General features: G+C 36.8%; 1 protein-coding gene across 1 annotated transcript in view; it reads left to right on the forward strand.

Moving 5' to 3' along the window:
• The window catches only part of LOC131054657 (tropinone reductase homolog At5g06060), a 78,079-nt gene that overhangs the window by 55,076 nt on the left and 1,491 nt on the right, over nt 1-21,512 (forward strand). The window contains exon 3 of the mRNA XM_057989207.2: nt 21,176-21,392. Coding sequence (XP_057845190.1) covers nt 21,176-21,392 — 217 coding nt within the window. The remainder of the gene's footprint in view (nt 1-21,175; nt 21,393-21,512) is intronic.

Below are 21,512 nucleotides of genomic sequence, written 5' to 3' on the forward strand. Positions count from 1 at the left end.
TTTATTTTCCAATTTATTGCTCCAGGCAATCATATCTGTGTCTTTATACTTAGTAGGGGACATTATGCATGTTTATAAAATCATGGACTTCTATTTGATTGCTCCAATTTTTTAAGATAAATCGAACTTTATAAAAAAAAAAACCAACTAAAATTGTGATGAGATTTATTTGGAAAGTCGGGAATTTTTGAAGATCAAATCATGCTCTAGTTTTCCATGAAATTGTGCTGTCTTTTCTAGAAATGTGGGTATATTTTTGGTGGTTGTTTGCAAGAATTGTGACTATCATTTTGCGCTAGGGTTTGTTGGTAGAATTCATGGTTAGGTGTTTTAGACCGGGGGCTAGGGTTTGTGCTTTCCTCCACAAGTATTTTTATTACATTATTTTGAGCATTTTTTTCTATTTTTAAACCCATGGTAGGGCACAGGGTTTCAATATTTTGCAGCTAGGGAAATTTTGTGAAAAGGATTTGCAAAATTTTTGGAAGGTATTTTGTTGTAAAGGATTTTATTGTTTCAAGAAGGCTTTCTTTCTTTGAGGAAAAATGCCCCATATGCCTCTTTTCCCGAAATCATATTGGAAGGAAACCAGAGATTTTCGAGCAAAAAATACAATATGTGGAAGCAACTTACATTGACAATTTTTGAGTATAGATGGTTAAAAAAAATTGTCCAAGTAAAGATACGTAGTTAGCGATTGTGGGTAAAGATCAAGACAAGTTTGATGAATGTGATAGAGAAGCAATCACGTTGATTAAATAATTCGTTATAGATGAAATGTTTCTAGAAGTCTAGCTAGGTACGGCTTCAGCTGAAATTTGGAAGCATTTGCAAGAGTTGCATGAGACTTTAGACGAGGGCAAAATCTTCTTGAAAATATGCTATTTTCAATCACCATGGACGAGAAAGTGTCCATGCAGGAGCATCTACTTAAGATCAAGGACATTAGAGATCAATTAATAGCCATTGGTTGGAAGATGGAAGAGGAGGACATGGTGATAATCACACTAAAAAGCTTACTGTGTGCATATGAACATTTTCTTGGGATAATGAATATTTGTAGCCAAAGAGTCATAGAAGAAAGGTCAAGGCAATTATTAGGATACATCAAAGAATTTGAAGAACATCACTTGACATTATTGTGATAAGATGGGACATATGAAGACGCTTGTAGAAAAAGGTTGGCTGTACAAAAATGCAACCAGGGAGGGTCTTAGAATAAAGCCAATATTGCAGAGTATTTGGAGTAGTCAACCTTCTTTGCATTCATGGCCACAAGGCTAGCAGATCACTCCAAGTCATTTGCATGGTACATAGATATAGGAGCATCATGTCATTCACCAACAAGCAAGATTGGTTCATAAAGTACACTGCTTGCTTTGATTTACTGATCTTTGATAGAGGTGAGGAGTACACAATTGTTGACAGAGGGAATGGGCAAATATCCTCAAGAGAAAAAAAGTTACTTTTTTCTCAATGTGTGCTATGTATTGAGAATGGAGCTTGACTTTCAATAAGTTAGATGATGCAACGTAGTTCTAGTCAAGATACTGTTTTCAACAAATAGAAATGCAATGGACAAAGAGGCCAATAAGACTATTGCTTTTGGTATAAAAGATCATGGATTATTTATAGTAGCTGACATTGGACAAGTCAAGGAGTGTGCACATATATTGAAGAGTGCATTTGGCATTTGCACAGTTTGGGATCAACGGTATGGGCATCACGATTTATCCCATCTCTCTCAATTGGCTTGAGAAATTTTGGTAGATGGATGGATTTCTTGATATCCAACAATAGATATAGGCTGTCTGCAAAGTTTGCTAGGTAGGGGAGCAACATGTAACTCCTTTTGAAAACAAACAAGCTTGGAGAGCCAAGAGAGTCCTCTAGTTGGTTCATGTAGATATTTGTGAACCAATAAACATGACATACATCATGCGTTCTTTTGTTTGTTGATGATTTTAGTAGGAAAATATGGGCATGTTTTTTAAAATTGAAATCATACGTGTTCAATGAATTCCAAATGTTCAAAGCATCAACAGGAAAAGAGTCAGGTTGTGACATAACTACTCTTAGATCTAATAATAGAGGAGAATTATGTTCTAAATAATTCAATAACTTTTGTTTTAGACATGATTTAAAAAGACATAATACTATACCCTACACTCCACAACAGAATGGAGTAGTTGAGAGGCAGAACTATACCATCACAAAGATGAATCAATGTATGATGGATAATAGAAATGCTCCTAAAAGATTTTGGGCTGAGGTTGTATATACATTAGTCTATTTGTTAAACAAATCTCCAACATAGAAGGTGAAGCAAATGACCTCAAAGGAAACATGGTCTAGGAGGAAACCTAAAATAAGTCATCTTAAGGTCGTTGGTTCCATTGCATAGTCTTGTATTCCAGATGAAAAGAGAACCAAGTTAACTCCTCAGAGTAAAAACTAATGCTTACAAGGTACAATGACAATCATAAGGCTTGCAGATTGGTTGAAGTTGACATTGATTGCTTGACTTTAAGGAGAGATGTTGTGATTGATGAAGAAACTGGACCTTTCCATGGTCCTCTAGAATTCAAGATTGTTGACTAACAATATGTTGAGGCTAAGGATTCAGGTGTTTAGCTTTAGGTCACTTCACCTCAAGGGGGGAGTCATAGCATGTAAAGTTTCTTGGGCTTGTAACATTAGATATAGGTAGCCCAAGCATGGTGATACCATTGATTTGGATATAAAGAATCCTAGGAAGAGGCCAAAGTGGTGTGAAAGCACCATCAATGATGTTTGGGAAAGTGAAATGGTTAAGGTATAATCATTAATAGGCACGAGCAACAAGAACATTGTTAATTTTGCTGTAGTGGCCAATATTTAGAGTTTATGAGCCCTAAATATTTGAGGAAGAAAAATGAAAGCTTGAATAGGAGAAGGCTATGGCACCTGAACGTAATAGTCTTATGAAAAGTAAAAATTGGGATCTCTTAGATCTTCCACCAAAGAAGAAATCCATTGGCTACAAATGGGTGTACAAGTTATGTGGTACATTAGAGAAATACAAAGCTTGGTTGTAAAAGTGTTCTCATAGAGAGAGAGCATTGAATATAAAGAGACCATTGCTCCTACAACAAAGATGAGCACCATCTGACTAGTCCTAGCCATGGTAGCTCAGTTCAGCTGGTGAGTCCATTAATTGGACATGAAGAGTGCCTTCTGTTGGCTTGATGATGATGATGTAATTGTAATAGGTTGTTTGATGACTTTATTTGTGTTGTCATTGATGGCAACCATGTTTTGTTAGTCATCTAAGTCATCTAGACCAACTGGTATAGCCTAACCGGTAGTAGAATTTGTTAGACAACAAAACTACTAAGTTCTTGTCAATCGGTAAATAGGAACAAAGCGATGATCAAGCAACCGATACAGACGATTGGTGAAGAGTTAGACGTTGCGGTTTTACAGGAGTGTTGGAGATAGGAACATGCACCTATGTTCCAAACCGCATCAGCAGATTCAGTGTATTGAGCGAGTTATGATCAGAAGAACAGTTACAGTTAGGAAGAACAGAGAACCAGTATAGCAGAGTTACGTTGATCGGTAATCGATAGACTTATTATGTTTTTAAGTTATGAATTGTTTGGCTGAAATGAGAAAAGTGTAATGAGCGGGAAAATGTAAAAGGTGACTAGATTCAATGAATCTAGGGAATTGTTCCAAGGTTCTTAGCCGACTTAACAAAGTTCTTTATAAGGAGATCTAAGTTGTATGATTTCATGGATCATGAGTGAGAATTTGATCGTTCGGTTGAAGGAGAAGTTAGGGTTTGATGTTTAGTTGGTGATAGAAGCTGAGCAAAAGCGGATCTAATTAGGCACAAAGGTGCTAACTTCAGATCAGTTGAACTTGTTGTCTTCCTAACAGTTGCAGCAAGAAAATCCTCTAACAAGGTCACTCCTAACGGGTCTGAAGGTGAAATCCTCTAACAAGGTGACACATTATCTTGTGTTTTGAAATCCCTTAACCGGGTAGCTCCTAATAGGGCTGGGTCCTAACAGGCCTTATTGTATAGCTCTTAACCGGGCTAAAACACTCTTAACCAGGTGTACCCCTAACAGGGTGTTGTATGACCTTAACCGGTCAGATCTCTATATTGCAGATAGTTGATCTTTGTGGGTACTAATTCCCACCGTGTTTTTTCCCATTTGGGTTTCCATTTGAAAAATCATTGTGTTATGGTTTGCATGCTTTGTTGGATGTTTGTTTATGTGGTTATATTTCTTGCATGCTTATTGGTTTTCAAGTTGGTGAAAGTTGTTATCAGATCTATTAAGTTTTTGCTTACACTGATTCACCCCCCCCCTCTCAGTGCCTTATAAGTTTATCAATTGGTATCAGAGCCTAATTCCCTTAAGGCTTAATCGCTTGGGAAGGATCTCTAAGGCTAACATGGGGGAAGGTTCAATGAGTTACAGAGAGCTTTCACACAGGCTTGCAGAATTCGAAGAAGCCCTTGGTGAACTAAAGGTCAAGTACAAATTTTTATTGGTTAAGAGAAAAGAGCTAGCTGAGCAGTTGTTGGAACTCAGTGAAAACAGTTCATCTAAGGAAGCAAACATTGATGCTTTGTCTAATGAGGTGGAAAAGCTGAATGATTGAAAGTCAAATCTGAGGATAGAGTTGGAAGCCCTTACCATCAGGATGAGTCAAGAGTTGGAAGCCAGGAGGATAGCTGAGGACAAAATAAGAGATAAGGATTATGAGATCGTTAAGATGAACCAAGAGATTGGTACTCTGCATGCACATCTTCATGAGGAAAAAGAGGAAAACGAGGAAATACAAGCTGATCTAGACATGGCTATGTCTCTTAGAGAAAGTCTCACAAAGAAGAATGAGGAGCTTACCAAGGAGTTGGCTGATGGAAATGAGTTGCTAGCTAAATTCAACAAGAGCACTACTATGCTTGATGAGCAAATTCAGACACAAAGGCAACAAGGAGATACACATGGCTTGAGATACACAACCTGTGAACAAGGAGAGCCATACGCTACCAAGGACACCATGCATGAAGCCAAATCTGCACCGAAGTCCAAGAAGATCACCGGTAAGAGAACCTACAAACCAATATGTTTTAACTGTCATAAGGTAGGTCATATTGTAAATGTTTGTAGAAGTAGATCCAATACTTTTGATGGATATAGACCTAATGCATATGAAGGATATAAGCCTAGTACTTTTGATGGATATTGCTTCAATTGCAACAAGTATGAGCATAAAGTTGTTGAGTGTAGGTCAAGAGTGAACAATCAAAGATCTTACATGAATCAAAGGTCTAATGGTGAATGGTTGAGATCCTACAATGACTAGAGGAACCCTACTTGGCAGAGACCTTATGTGAACCGGTCTAATCCATATGAAATGGAGAATAGATGGAATGTGACATGTTCAATCTATCACAACTATGGTCATCTAGCTATGAATTGCCGGAGAAGAACTGCTAGAGGCAATGTTGGACCCTAGAGAGCATTTGGAATGGCATGTTTCCACTGTCACAAACCGGGACACATTGCAAGGTTTTGTAGAGCTAGAATGAACCAACCGGTTATTTAGTCTGTTGACCGGAAAGGAAAGAAGAAGGTAGATGTAAAAGAAACTAGAAGTGAGATGAATAAGATATGGAGAAAGAAAAGTGAGGAGAAACCATTGGAAGGTTCCATTTCTTCACCTGGTGTGGAGAATCCCTCATCGGATAACTAAGCTACGTATGAAGCTTAGGAGGAGCATATTGTCAGATCCATTTTTGGACCCCCTAAATGGTGTGCAGTAAGTCAAATCTGCATGTTTTGATGCAATATGATGTTATGAAGTGATTTTGTGATGAAACCGGTAAATTGGATGTGGTATGTGAACCGGTAGCAAGTTTTTGGGTTGAACGGTGATTAGGGTATGTTCAACTGGTTTAGTATTAAATGCAGTTGGCAAAAGGCAAATAAAAAGGTGTTTTATAGTCTCATTTCTCACCTAGCATTTTTTAGAGCGACATAAACACAGAAGAGCATTTGATTGTTACTTTGGCGAAGTTGATAGCGGATTGTGAAGATTTGTGGTAAAGTGAATTGGTGGAAGAGCATTTAGACCGGAAACCCTAGTTGCGAAGAAGTTTAGAGGTATTTCTTTGTGAATTAGAATCCGTGTTTGAATTTTCACAATGGATACACCACATATTGTTGATATTACTGAAAGACCTCGACCAGAGTTCAAGAGACATCCTTATAAGTCCACGGAGACAGATCCAGCTAGAGCCCTATCCAACATACATTCAGATCATACATTCGTTGCAAACTGGAGGATTTGGGCACATTTGCCATCTTTGATCAATACTTATTATTGTATGATAAACAAGGAGCGATAAAGGATGAATTCAAAAGGGTAACCGATAAAGGTTTTCATCATGCTTTGAACTTTATAGATGATTTTGAAGAAGAGCATGTCAGATATGTTTTGAGCAGGATTCACGACCAGTTTATGTGGTTAGATCGACCACACAAGATCACAAAGTAGGCTATCCATGCTGTCACCGGATTATGGGCAATCGGTGAAGTCCTTGTCTTGAGATCAATCCCGAAGGATGAGGTTATCCGATTGACAAAGTTGAAGTGGGATGGTCGTGCCATGACAGTAAATGATATTGAAGATCCAGAGGTGAAGTTTGCATCCATGGTCATCAGCTACAGAGTATACCATTTGAGCCAGATGAATAGCATTCCCGGAGCTGCTATCCACACAACTTACCAGATGTTGAAGGAAAATGCTGATTATGAACTAGCATAAGCCTTGAGAGCCCAATTGATGTTGAATCTTGAATCAATCAAGAAGGACAAGTGGCAGAAGTTCAAATTTGGTTAGTTGATTATTGGATTGTTTTTCTATTTCCAAAATTTCTTTCCCAGTATAGGTGATATCCAATGGTCTGTGGATACACCGACAATGTTGCAAATTAAGAATAGCATTAAGATGCTTGGCAATGAATTTACAAATACTATCTGGGGATACTTCAAGGATTTCCACAAGAGAATGCATTTCAGAGAAAGGATACCAGAACATGTAGTGAAAAGGTATGAAGACTCTATCTGTTTTATGGTTGATACTAATACTTGTTAGATGGAGGCTGCAGATCCAAGAATTTCATGGGTCATGGCTATGGGATATGAGGTAGGAGAAGACATCTTGACTATTTATGCTGATCACCTTCTATCTAAATCGGTAGATCCTAATGTACCTAGGTTTGGCACATTTAAAGAAAAATCAATACAGGTACATGTTGAATTGGCCACACCGGTAATAGCCAAAAAGGTCAGGAAAGAGGTTGAAGAATTTGCTGTTGCACAAGGTTTCACAAAGGAGATGATTGATGAAGCAAGAACCGGATTTGAAGAAAGGAAGGCAGGAACCTCTAGTGTCTCTACCGATGGACAAACTAGGAGTGCAAATGTCAAGAAGGAGAAGCCCCCTCCTCCTAAGATACAAATTAGGAGAAAAGCCAAGGATGTTAAGCCTCAAGCACTTAAAGCACCTAAAGCTACAGGAAAAAGAAAGAAAGAACAGACACAAAGAGTTTTTAAGGTTGTAGCAGAGGAAGAGGTAGAGGAAACCGAATTAGAAGGAGGCAAGAAAGAATTGAGAGCAAGTGGCAAGAAGTCCAAAGTGGTTGGTGCACCCATTGTCAAATCAGTTAAGGTAACTAAACCTACTTCTCTTGAGAGCTTGCTGATGAATATAAGGAATTATGGTGTATTGGTTGGTGTACATAAGTACTATAATCATTTTGATGAGGAAGAGCAGAAACAAATTGAAGATTCAGTTTTTTGGTTTATGAATCATTATAGCAAAGCATTGATTGAATTACAAGGACAGATACCTGATTCTTTGTATAGCAAATTGGAAGCTAGATGGCAGACTGCAATTAGGCAGGATAAAGAAATGATAGAGTATGTTCTTATGCATTTGCAACCTGAGACATCTAAGGAGGAAGTGCAGGAAATAAGGAGGAAGTGCAGGAAATTCTTTCAAAATCAAAACCATTATTTAGAACCAAAAAGAGGCTAACAAGATTGCTTGTTGGTGAGTCCCAGTCGGTGCAAGCTAAGACTGAGGAAATTTTGAAAAAGATTTTAGGACTTGAAAAAGAGGAACTGGAGATGATAGAAACTTATGAGGAAGAAGATATTCTTGAAGCACCAGTAATTGAAGGTGAACTACTGGATGTATTTGAAATTGATGAGATATTTACTCAAACAGAGAAAGAACCAGAAGGTGGTACTACATCAGTACCTACTGCTACAGAAGAACAACCAGTATTACCGGAAGTGATTCCAACCGGTAAAGATGAAGAGGAGACAAAGACACGAGAATGCACAAATTGATGATGTGCAAACCACAGGGCCACTGGAGAAGATGAAGAAATGCAAAAAGACACACAGGAAAGTGTGCAAATAGATGTTGAGCAAACTAAAAAGCCATCGGAGAAAGAAGAAGAGAAGCAGAAAGAAGAAGCACAAGAGCAAAAGGTGACCTACCGGTCACTTCAAAGAAAATCATTGGTGATAATGAGGATGATGATACTATGTCTATCCAAGGACCAATAAATATGGATATGTTGAGGCCAACAAAATTGATGGAGATTGCATCTGCAATGCACTCCAAGGCCAAGAAGAAGATAATGAGAGCTCAGAGGAGAGAAGCTCAAACCATACAAACTGTAGTTGATATATTTTCCAGTCTGTTATCGGAGACTAATATTGATAGTCTCACAACTCCCATTGAGAAATTGGACCACTTGGTCACATCAGCAGGGGAGCAAATGAAAAGTCTTGGAGAGGCTGCTCTACACAATGTAGAGAAAGAATATGAAAAGAAAAGGATTGAGATGCTAATTAAGACAATTGACAAAGACATAGAAGGTCTTACTGTGAATATAGACCAAATCAGAAAAGCATTGAAGAGTGGAGGTAAAATTTTGTCTACTATCTGCAACTTTTCATTGTTCTTTCATGATATTGACAAGAAGAGGAAGGAAGCTCAGCAGGAGCTAAAGAGTTTGAGTGAATCATTTGATCTATTAAATGATTCAGCAACAATTTTTGGTAGATCGGTCATAGTGATACAACATAAGCTTAAGGCATATGAGGCAAAACAGATTAAGAGGACTACTTCATTGCAGGATTTACAGATTCATCTAGTCCCTAAACTACAAATTTTGCAGAGAGGATACAAAGAGACATAGGCAATTTTGACTACACCTGAAATGAGTACACTTGATGCTATGGAAGAGCTTGCTTACCAAGTCCGAACACACATTGAGATCACATCTACTCTTTTGGAGACATGGGAGAATGATTTAAAAGTCTTGAAGACTAATTTTGCTGATATTTTTCTCAAAGTGCAATTGTAAACTTTTGAACTCTCATACATTTGGTAATGCAAATTTTGGCGTGTTGTATAAATTCTGCTTACCTTTTTCATTGTTGTCAAAGAGGGAGTAGTATAAGTCAGTCAAAATTTTGTAATAGCATGCAATTGCTAAGGGGGAGTTTTGTATCTGAGTTGAGTCAGTCATGATTGTTGTAATGTGACACTTAGACAAATTTTTTCCTAAGTGTTGCCATCAATGCCAAACGGGGAGATTGTTGGCTTGATGATGATGATATAATTGTAATAGGTTGTTTGATGACTTTATTTGTGTTGTCATTGATGGTAACCTTGTTTTGTTAGTCATGTAAGTCATCTAGACCAACCGGTATAGCCTAACCGGTAGTCGAATTTGTTAGACAACAAAACTGCTAAGTTGTTGTCAACCGGTAAAGAGGAACAAAGCGATGATCAAACAACTGGTACAGACGATTGGTGAAGAGTTAGACGTTGCGGTTTTACAGGAGTGTTGGAGACAAGAACATGCACCTATGTTCCAAACCGCATCAACAGATTCAGTGTATTGAGCGAGTTATGATCGGAAGAACAGTTACAGTCAGGAAGAACAGAGAACCGGTATAGCAGAGTTACTTTGATCGGTAACTGGTAGACATATTGTTATGTTTTTAAGTTATGAATTGTTTGGCCGACATGAGAAAAGTGTAATGAGCGGGAAAATGTAAAAGGTGACTAGATTCAATGAATCTAGGGAATTGTTCCAAGGTTCTTAGCCAACTTAACATAGTTCTTTATAAGGAGATCTAAGTTGTATGATTTCATGGATCAAGAGTGAGAATTTGATTGTGCGGTTGAAGGAGATGTTAGGGTTTGATGTTTAGTTGGTGATAGAAGTTGAGCAGAAGCGGATCTAATCAGGAACAAGGTGCTAACTTCAGATCAGTTGAACTTGTTGTCTTCCTAACAGTTGCAGCAAGAAAATCCTCTAACAAGGTCACTCCTAACAGGGTGCGGTAGGATCCTAGCAGGTCCGAAGGTGAAATCCTCTAACCAGGTGACACATTAGCTTGTGTTTGTAAATCCTAGTAACGTGGGTAGCTCCTAACAGGGCTGGGTCCTAATAGGCCTTATTGTATAGTCTTAACCGGGCTAAAACACTCTTAACCGGGTGTACCCCTAATAGGGTGTTGTATTACCTTAACCGGTCAGATCTCTATATTGCAGATAGTTGATCTTTGTGGGTACTAATTCCCACCGTGGTTTTTCCCATTTGGGTTTCCACGTGAAAAATCATTGTGTTATGGTTTGCATGCTTTGTTGGATGTTTGCTTATGTGGTTATATTTCTTGCATGTTTATTGGTTTTCAAGATGGTGAAAGTTGTTATCAGATCTATTAAGTTTTTGCTTGCACTGATTCACACACCCCCCCCCCCCCCCCCCTCTCTCAGTGCCTTATATGTTTATCACCTTCCTCAATGGAGATTTGGAGGAAGAAGTCAACCACATGGTTTTCATGTTACAAGGAAGGAGCATCTTGTTTGTTGATTGGCTTGAATTAGACACATAGGGCATGGTACATCAAAATTTACATGTATTTGGTTAAATAGAGATTCCAATTTGTACGTGGCAGCAACATTTTTTGTTTCACAATTCAAATATGCCAAGAATTTGCTTGACAAATTTAAAATGATATATTACAAAATCTGGTCTACACCTATGAAGAAAGGGATGAAGCTTTCAATCAAAATTGATTCTAAGACAGCGCTAGTGGAGAGTCTAATATATCTTACAGCCACTAGACCAGATTTGATTTATGTTGTAAGTTTCATTTCTATAATCATGATAACATTAAAGATAGAACATTGGACTGTAGTGAAGAGGATGTTGAGATATGTTAAAGAGACACTTGACTTTGGCATTGTATATGACAAAAGTAAAGAATCTAGGCTGTGTGAGTTTATAGATTTAGATTGGGTACGTTATATGGATGACATAAAACCCACTTCTAGAAATGTTTTCAAGCTTGGCATAGGTGTAGTCACATGGACTAGCAAGAAGCAACACGCAATAGCTCTTTCCTCAATTGAAATAGAATATCAAGTAGTAGTAAAGGCAACATGTGAAGTAGTTGGGCTTAGAATGATGCTATTTGTGATGAAGACGTCACAATCTAAGCTTACACCCTTATTCTATAACAATCAAGGGGTGCTCAAACTTTCCAAGAATCTAGTCATCCATGGGCATACCAAATGTGTAGAACTACATTGCCACTTCACTAACAACTTGTAGAAGATGGATTTATGTAGTATTGTCCAGTTGAGAATCAAACTGCAAACATTCTTACCAAGTCTTTTAAGTCTTGACAAATTTGTAAATTTTTTAGATAAGCTTGGTGTAGGTAGTAGATTGACCATTAAGAGGGGGTATTAAAGTATTATTATATTGTAATGGTTAATTAGCTTTTAGGTTAGGTTTTAATAAAGTTGTTCCAACTTTAGTTTGCTTTTTTTTTTTTTTCTTTATTAGATTAGTTGTTCTTATCCACTTTAAATAAGTTTTTCTTGTATAAGGATCGTTTTGCCCCATATTTCATTATGCTGGATGAATGTCAATATCTTGGTAATCTTTTTATACTTAGCTTTTGTAATAGTTTACATGTGTAAATACATATTTGTAAAAGGATATCTTTTCAGAATGATGTGTAAGAGTATTCGTGGCAAACATAATGGTGTAAGAGATAATATGATGCATGAGAGCATGATTAAGAGGGAGACTACAAAGTGGACCAAGAATCTTGATGTTGATTAACTAGATGCATGCTATGACATGTCATAAAGAATCTTGCTAAAACTGTTAATTCACAAATGATAGAGTGTGGTTTGTATGGATTTTTACCATAGTGTTTTTTGACCATGTTTGGTCCCATGGTACTGTCTTATTGTAATGTCCCCAAATTGGGGTATCCCTAAGTTTTTCTGGAAGTAACAATTCCTTAACATAATTTGTTTAACGAATTATATTCTATAATTAAATCATATAATATTAGTTGAACTTTCTAAAGTAAATAAGCAATTAATATCACATACTTAAATCTATAGCTTCATTTCCAATAATCAACCATAGTAGGGATTGGTGAGGAATGCATGATAGGGGGCCTAGAACATTCGCCGCAACTATGCCCAAGGGCATGATATAACATCCCTTGTCCCACAAGTGGCAGGAATTTCTTGTCCATCCAACATTGGGGTGGCCTACTTAGAGGGGGAACCCGTATCTGCTTTCCCAGTCGTGTCTCCTTACTAACCCATACATGATTGCTTATATTCTCTAGTCTCACTTCCAACAACCAACCATCATATGGGTTGGAGAGGAAAGCATGATAGGGCACCCAAAAGCTGCAACTAAGTCGAAGGGCATGATATAACACCCCTTGGCACACAATTGGAAGGAAGTTCTTGTCCATTCAACATTGGGGTGACCTACTTGGAGGGGGAACCTGTATCTGCTCTCCCAATTGTTTCTCCTTACTATCCCGTACATGATTGCTTGTAGGAGAATAAATAAATAAAATTAATAATTGAAGAATCTAGATAATTTAGTAATTCTCCTTACTATCTATATCAAATGTAATGTCCCCATTTTTTGCTAGTCTTTTATGGAGTCTTAGCCTTTTGGCTAAGTGGAGAAATAAGGAGAAATTAATTAAATTAATCTTATAAAGTCATTAAATAAATTAAAACTTAAAAAGTGACTTTATATTTAATTAATTTAATTAAATTAGTGACTAAAGTATAAAATTAAAATAATTAAAGTCACTTAATAAATAATAAAGTGTACCTACCCTCTTCTAGAAGAATCTCATGATGGGTTATGAAAAGGATAAATAGAAGAGGGTGATGATTGATTAGGAGATTGGAGATTGATTTGGTTATGATGACATGGCTGATGTGAGGCATTGGTTGAATCTCTGAGGACGCAAACCTTCAGCAGATTGAGGAAGGGCTGGATGAAACCCTAGCTTCTTCTTGGGAGTGGGAGATACTCAGTTTTCCACATTGTGCATAATAGGTTATGGTGATTGGGAAGGACAGTCAGTCCTTTCACTTGAGCATAAGGAGATTTTCATATCAGATCTTGGTAGTGCTTCAGACTTGCATTTTTTGAGAGATCGCCTTGTGTTGGAGAATGCATTCCTTGAGCCATATGAGACATCGATTTCACCAAGGCATCTAGGCGATGTCCATTGTTATTGTTTTGAGGCAAACCGAAGATATATGGTGCTGCCATTATCACAGTTGCAGAACTTGGTTCCCACGATTTTGTTCATGCCATCTCCCATGAGCATCGATTTTGACTTGTAATAATTCCTAAATTCATAGGAGGGAAATGCGACACCATTGGGACATTTTGCTAGGCATTTTGGTGTCCATTTACCATTATTTGGTGAATCTGATCTGAGGCAGGTCCGTGTCCCCTTTGACCTTCGATTTTAACTATTAGTTGCATGTGATAGCTTGGAAACCCCTTGGGAGTAAGGCGCTGTCATCTAGAGGAGGGTTCGATCAGTTTGGAGGAGTAATAAGACACTAGATTGCAGATTGCAGACCTTCATTGGCAGCTGCAGGGACGGCACATAATTGGTTTAGATCTTGCACATTGGAGCCATCATCATTGAGGATTTTGCTTGCATCCTTCACCGTCTATCTTGGGCGAAAATGTATCAGGTTCCAAGGCATCCATTTCTTTGTATCTTTCAATTGTTTTTATGATTCAAGTGAGATTCTCTTGTCCCCAGAAAATCTGAGAATTAGTAAACATTGTCAGTCAATGTGTTCTTGAGATTGTAATGATTTAATGAGCTATTATATGAATGAGGACAAGGCATATGGGGCTGCATTTCCTATGACTGATTTCTGAAGTTTTGGTGCCATCTATTTGACTAAATGACAGTCCATAGTCAATTATGTTTATGAGCTTTAATTGCTGTATATATACTATATTGGCCATCACTCATCATTTTCAGACTATTACTGATTGATCTTCATTAAGTTTTTAGTAACCAATGTCTCTATAGAAAACTACACTGAGAACAGCAAGATAGGCACTTGTAAGACAAGTGTTCGACGAAATTCTTAAGGGGATTGAGTCTGAAAATTTATATCAGAATTATATCAGAAATTGGGGAGGGACATCATGCAATGGTTACATATGCTTGTTCGGCTGACATACTTCATTAAGGAATCAATTGTAGTTGTTCTTTCATGTCAAATGTATGTTTGTTGAATCTGAAAAACCTCTGAGACAGCAGCTCACATAACACGCAGTAACAGCATAACACACAGATTTGACAGCAAATATTCCTTGTTTCAGTCATCAATTGGACAAGGGATATTACATCAAAATACATATGACAAATATATATTAGACAATAACATCACATTGCATACCACAATACTTGTTAGTTCACAAGTCTGCTGTTTTCTGAATGTAGATTTCTTATATCAGATCTGATCGTTCTCCATGCCTCTCATCACATTTCTCTAACTCTATTTATATCTCCATATGCCTTTGAAAAGAGACAACACTTCATAATGGGTGCATCCTTTCCAAGGGACACATCCTTCCTTTATTACTTACTGCCCTTTAAACAAACTCCATTGCTGCCTAAAACATAATCACTGCTTTTAAAACAAATGCTGCCTTATTATAACTGCATTTTTGTTGACCTTCCTTCTTTAAACTTGGGCGGTTAACCATCCTTTTATATGTCTTTGACTTGGGCGTTTAAAAATGGGGGTCGGCTCAAATATGTTGCAAATATTAATCTAAATCTATTCTTTCTGAGTTGACCAGCATTTTATATAATAATGAGTTGGCCATATTAATAAGTCGGCCAGAAATGTAAAATTTATTCTTTTAATGTAAGGCATTATATTACTGGGAGGTCGGCTTTAAACAGATTTAGTCTGATTTTACTTATCTTTATTTTGAGTCGGCCCTCCTTTTGGTGCTGCAATTTATGGTATAAAGTCCTGATCTTAGGCAGGGCATGACACTTATGGTGGTTTTGTGGGCCTCCATGAGTATATATTGGAGGCATGGGATAGAGGACATATGAGAGGTGTTTTTGTAGGAATGTTGTTGGATTTCTACCAAAGGAATAGGACGTTGATCTCCATGGAGGCAAGTGTCTTTTATTGTATTGTAATTGGTTTACTGTTGTTGAATAATACATTGGTTCAGTGCTTTGGATGGTGGGTTTTTCCTAAAAGGTTTTTCTCAAGCTACATCTGTATCATTCTCTTTCTTTTGGTTAATTTCTCATCTCTCCCATGCTTTTTTTTCAATGTGTTGTTTACATGCTACTGAATTTTTTATAGATTTAATCGATGAGTTAATGTCCTCAAAAGATTAAAATGTGGAAATACTTACAACACTTAATAATTATGTAAATTTGGTTTAATTGATAAGTGGGTTTTGTGGGTACTATTTCTAATAGATCTATCATATGTTGCAAGTGGATAAAATGCAAAAAATCTGATTTGATAGGTCATCTTTATGTGTCTTAAGTGAAGTATGGGCTGCACCACAAAATTCATAGTTCTAATTCGCAACAAGTTTGTAAGCAGATTTTGCATTTTGATTCACAACTTTTATTTGTTGAAAATTTGCACCTTGATTAGCGAAAACACTCATATATTAGTAGCTTGATTTTCTGCCACAATGCCTTTTGCAGAGTTCATTCATTGGATTGTCACTCCCCTCTTTTAGGAGATCCTTTAACTTGGAAATTCTACAATTTCCTATTCTAATTGCTGAAATAGCTGTCTAAAATTGCCTCTTGCTATCCCTCTTGAAACAACCTTGTTCTACTTGTTTGAGACTCTTTTTTGTAATCTTCCAACTGAACATCTAGTAGGATGGAGTCCAAACAACTCAACTTTGTTTCTTTCTTCACTACTTCGAAATGATGGAGGGGATTATTAGGTCTTCTAATCGTTGTTCCACAATCCTAGAACTCAATTTCACCTTCAAGGCTAGGGGTTGTCTTCAAGATGGAAAATTAGGGTTTCATAAATAAATTGAAGAGTGTTAAAGGCCGCTTGCCAAGAATGAATAAGCTCTCCTACACTTTGAGCGTAATTTAGACTCATGGGGGTGTTCCCTAAACAGGATTGAAGGTGCTGAAAGATGGTGCAATTGTATGAAATTTTTCATTGTATCAAATGTAAGCTAATACCCAAAGGCTGTCACTGGTTAAAGGCTAACCAATGGCAGAAATGACTTCTTATATAGTTGATATTGACATCATTGTAGGAAATTCAAGATGAGGGCACAAGGACATGATTCACAAAATGATTTAAATGATAAGATAACAAATGATATTTCCCTATTTAAACTGTTGTATCATGAATTATACAAATGCTAAGATTAATTGTAAACTACTAGCAAATGATTTGCTGGTTTAAAGGAGTATCATTGAATCACTTCTTCCCATGATCGATGCCTATGTAATTTGTAACAAAGTTGCAGTTTATCATTAGGGATAATAAGTGAAAATCACCGAGGAGTAATGAGCAATGTACTTACACCAAATATCTGGTATCACATAATAAACATACTAATAATCCATCACTAAACTACACAAATTCATGTATAATATGGAAGAGACCATCTCAAGGCTTGCAATGCATTAGAATGTTGTTACATTCATCAAATCCAATTTGCGTTTGTGCCAACAAATGTGACATAGAAGACACCCTAGTTGTGACTAAGAGATTCCTGTGAAAGTATACAAACTGTCATGGAGATATTCATTACAAATAACACGTAAATTTAAACTCCTTATGATTTCATAGACATGTAGCTCCACAAATAGGATGGATTGATATTATTTGAAACCCTAGAGAGAGCATAACACTTGTAAGAGTTTGTGGGACAAAAATGATCAACCCTTTGAATGATGAACAAACCAATATTTATAGCATTTGGTCTTGTGTGCCCTAATCCATGCACGAAAATCTGTCTTATATTCAAAATCTTACAACCATCCACCACATTAATGGCAATGCATGGCATTGACAACTAAAGGGTGGCGCGTGAACCATTGGAAGCTAAAAATTCAACCACCACATTGGTGTCTGCATAGAGCATCTTTTTTTCATCACTGAAAGTACGTGAATCTCTGTCCTTAAAATGAACAATTGTTTTTTTGTGGGAAAAACCTTTTGAGTAGTTGAGGTGTCAAATTGGGTCTATTCTAGCGAGGTGGGGGTGAATAGTGCAAAATGCAATAGTTTTAGGGGTTGGGGGTTTGGGATATACCTCATGACCCATACCATTGTTAGGGAGTCAAGGATTTGGAGTTTGGATGACAAGGAATTTATTCCTTTAGGCATGCGCATAAGAATAGGTTTGAACTTGTGATCTTGATAAGATATTTTAGTGAAAATTGTTGGGGATTGGGGTTTGGGGACATTTCATACCTTGTACTACATAAGAAATATTCTCGCATCACTGAATCTGTAAAAATGTATAGAAGGAAATGTCAGAAGTCTGGGATTAGGAATACCAAGGAAAACATACTCGGGTAAAGGGATGGCCAAAACTTTGGTATTGAAGAGTAACTTAGTGTAAAGGATCGAGGAGTTGGGGTTTGGAGGAAAAGCATGCTGATAAGAGGAAGTCCAAAGCTCCCACAAAGACAAAAAAAGAATGGAGAATGGATGAAAGGGATGCAAATGTGGGAAAGTTCGATATCTAGATCTCCACTTTGCTCCTTTAGATCAGATAAAGCGTTGGGTTCCGATGAAGCTTTCAGAACTGTTAAATTTCACTAGTGGTATTTGTAGTCGGAGAAAAGATATGATTCAAGAACCGCTTTTGGATTTTGTACATTGTTTTAGAACCAAACATAGATGCTGATAACTTTAGCTTATTTAACTTTCCAAAGGAAAATGGTGGGACGAATATAAAAAGGTTATGTTTATAATATATTAATTTTTACCACCTTGCTGAGCTTAATCAATTTCTCATTCTGTTCTTTCCCTTTTAGCCAAATGTACATTCCTTTATTACTGGTCATTGCAAAAAGCAATCGTCAATCATCAAGACCTTCTAAACTGATGGGGCAAAATTTCCAATCGTTCTGTTAGCATCCCCATTTTTAATGCAGACAGTCTCTTTGAGATTTTTTTAAAGTTTTAGTTGATATGAGGATTTGAAGTGATGAACAATGGGAAATGGAAAATTTAAAATTGGGCCAGTTTAAAAGATGGGCCAACAGCTATAATGGTCATTTAAGTTGTTTAGTTAGTTTTTAGTAACTTTCTATTTAGTAAGTCAGTCAGTATTTAGAATCTTTCTATTAGGTCTTTAGTTCTCGATCATATCTGGTATGGAAAGATCTTCTGTAATTGCTTATCTAAGGAGCTTCCCTCTCCTTTGTAATTCATTCAATAAATTATCATTTCATAGAGATAGGTTAGAGCGTAGTAACCTTCCATTTACAGAGCAAACTCAAACTGTAAATGGAAATCAATTACTTGGGTTCAAAATGGAAAAAATTCAAACTTAAAAAAGGAGAAAATATTAACAAGGAAAAAAACTGTTATTGTTATTTAATGTGAAAAATAGTGTGCAGAAAATTAGAAATAGAAACAAACTTGAAAGATAAGACAAAAATAGAATTTGCTCATATGTTGCCAATTACAAATTGTGAATATTTTATATGCAATTTTCAGATTTGAATAACTTTGGATGCAAATTACAAACTATACTCAGTAACACTCAGCAACACTCAGCAACTGAATTCCAGTCCAATATAAATCTGAAATTTGAAGGAAAAAGCTGCTAAATATTTGAAGGATACCTCCCTCCATTTGTGATTCTTTTGAAAATGATGCTCAGAAGTCTCGAGGGGTATTAGACTACTTATGTAAGTCCTAAAGTATGATGCCTGGGTGTTGTATGAAAGAGGAGCCAATCACAGTTATCGGGTTTGAATGATGTGATTCATTTTGAGGTCAAAAAAGCTTGGGAATCCCAGATTTTTCACAAAAAAAAATAAAGTTAAAATTTCTGTAGGAATTTTAAAATCTGGACTGAATTAGATAATTCAGGCCAGTCTGAAAAATCCAGATCTGACCAGATTTGAACCAGATATAGCCAGATCTAATATTTATGGAATTGGGGGGCATGAACCAAGAGTAGATTTCTAACAGCTCCTTGACAAACTCTTTTCAATGTAGTTGTTGATATTCCTAAAGCAGTGAGCTAAGATGGGGGAGAGGAAGATGTAAGGGTGCCATGGTAAGTCCACGTGGACCAAGAGATGGTCTGCAAGGCTGACCTAACATTTTCCAAGTGAGAAATGTAGAATAGCAACATTGATGCATCCTTCACTTGAATTGTAGTCCCTAAAAATCGGAAGTGGAGTGCTTCAGAAGAAATATGTGTGCAATGAGCTTGATAGAAATCAGACTTAGCCCTTCTAGTGCTCCTCAAACAAAGGGAATAAGTGCAATAGTGTCTCAGATTGAAATATGTGCAAGCTGTTGGTAAAATGCATTTTCTATAAAGTGAAGATAAAGGTAAAGCTGACGTTTAGAGATATTTATAGACAAGGTAGGGCTAGGGGAAGGGAAAGGATGACATCATTCTTGACCAAAAAGGGCAAAACATGTAGAAGAGAGCTCTTTTTTTTATGGCCTAGAACACAACCCACTGTGGCATTGTAGCTCTCACAGAATATTTGGTGTGACAGCACGTCGCTTCGCAGATTCTCCAGTATTTGTTGTTTAATAAAGGGTTAGGTATTTGCCGTCCTGGGGTTAAGTTTCCTTTGGAGTGACTTATGGGAATGGATGCAGCACTCTACAATGATGTGGTTAATCATAATGTTTATTTTTTCTTCCAAAAATAATGTCTATTCATTGAGCATGAAAGTTCATAGTTGTAGAAGCTCAAGTAGGTTGAGGTTGTCACTTGTGAGTTTAATGTCTTATTATTTATGGAACAAGTATGAAGACTGCTGATTTTAACAGGCATGCAGATCTCGAAGGTCAAGAGCCTTTTATGCAAATCAGAGAACCAAAACTAATCAATCATGCCCCTTCTGTGCTTTCACTACTACGTTAATTGCTAGTCATGCAAATCAAAAATAGAAAATAAGAGTAATATATTCCAGGTTTTAGGATGTTGCCATTGTGAATGTGAAGCAGGATTGTATGGGTGGTAAAGATCAAACAAATATTTGAGAAACTAACCCCAAGAAGCTTTAGCCTCGCACGAGCTTCTGAAGCCAATAAACTAACAAAACCAAATGTCCCTTGTTGCATGCAGTTAAAATAGGGCTATTTTACAATAAGCATGTTGGTTTTAAATACATTGACGCCGAAACAAAACTTTCTATGAAAATTATCTTAGTTTTGGACAAGATCTCCTGACTGGTCAATTCTGAACTAATCAAAAAATGCAATGCTCACACATAATTTTGCTCTATTTAATATAGAGCAAAATGAGATGAAAAGACTTACATTCCTTTGAAAAATAAAAAATTGAATATTTGACATGAGAAGTGCGTGACTATGAGCAGGGTAGTCTGCTTGGGAATACATAGTGGTCTTTTATCTAGGGAAAGTAGCTGTTTGCATAAAATTGAATTTCACATGGTTCATTTGTTTGGTTATTCATTGATATATGATTAAAATATACACGATTTTAAAATTCCCGCACCCTTTATTGCAGATAAATAATGTAGGGACAAATAAAAGGAAGCCCACTGTAGAATATACAGCTGAGGATTACTCTTTTTTTATGTCCACCAATTTCGAATCAGCTTATCATTTGTCTCAACTATCGCATCCTTTACTGAAAGAATCAGGAAATGGAAGCATTGTGTTTATTTCTTCTGTTGCTGGTGTTGTAGCCATTCAGTCTGGTACCATTTATGCAGCCTGCAAGGGTAATTTGCTTTCCCATAAATTCACAAGTTTTGATTCTTATATTTCAATTGAAAATTATATCTGTTGAAGTGACAAGAATGGAAAATTGTGTTTTCTCTTTTCATTGATAAATTTGTGAT

Source organism: Cryptomeria japonica, chromosome 8, assembly GCF_030272615.1.
Source record: "Cryptomeria japonica chromosome 8, Sugi_1.0, whole genome shotgun sequence".
Taxonomy (NCBI): Eukaryota; Viridiplantae; Streptophyta; class Pinopsida; order Cupressales; family Cupressaceae; genus Cryptomeria; species Cryptomeria japonica.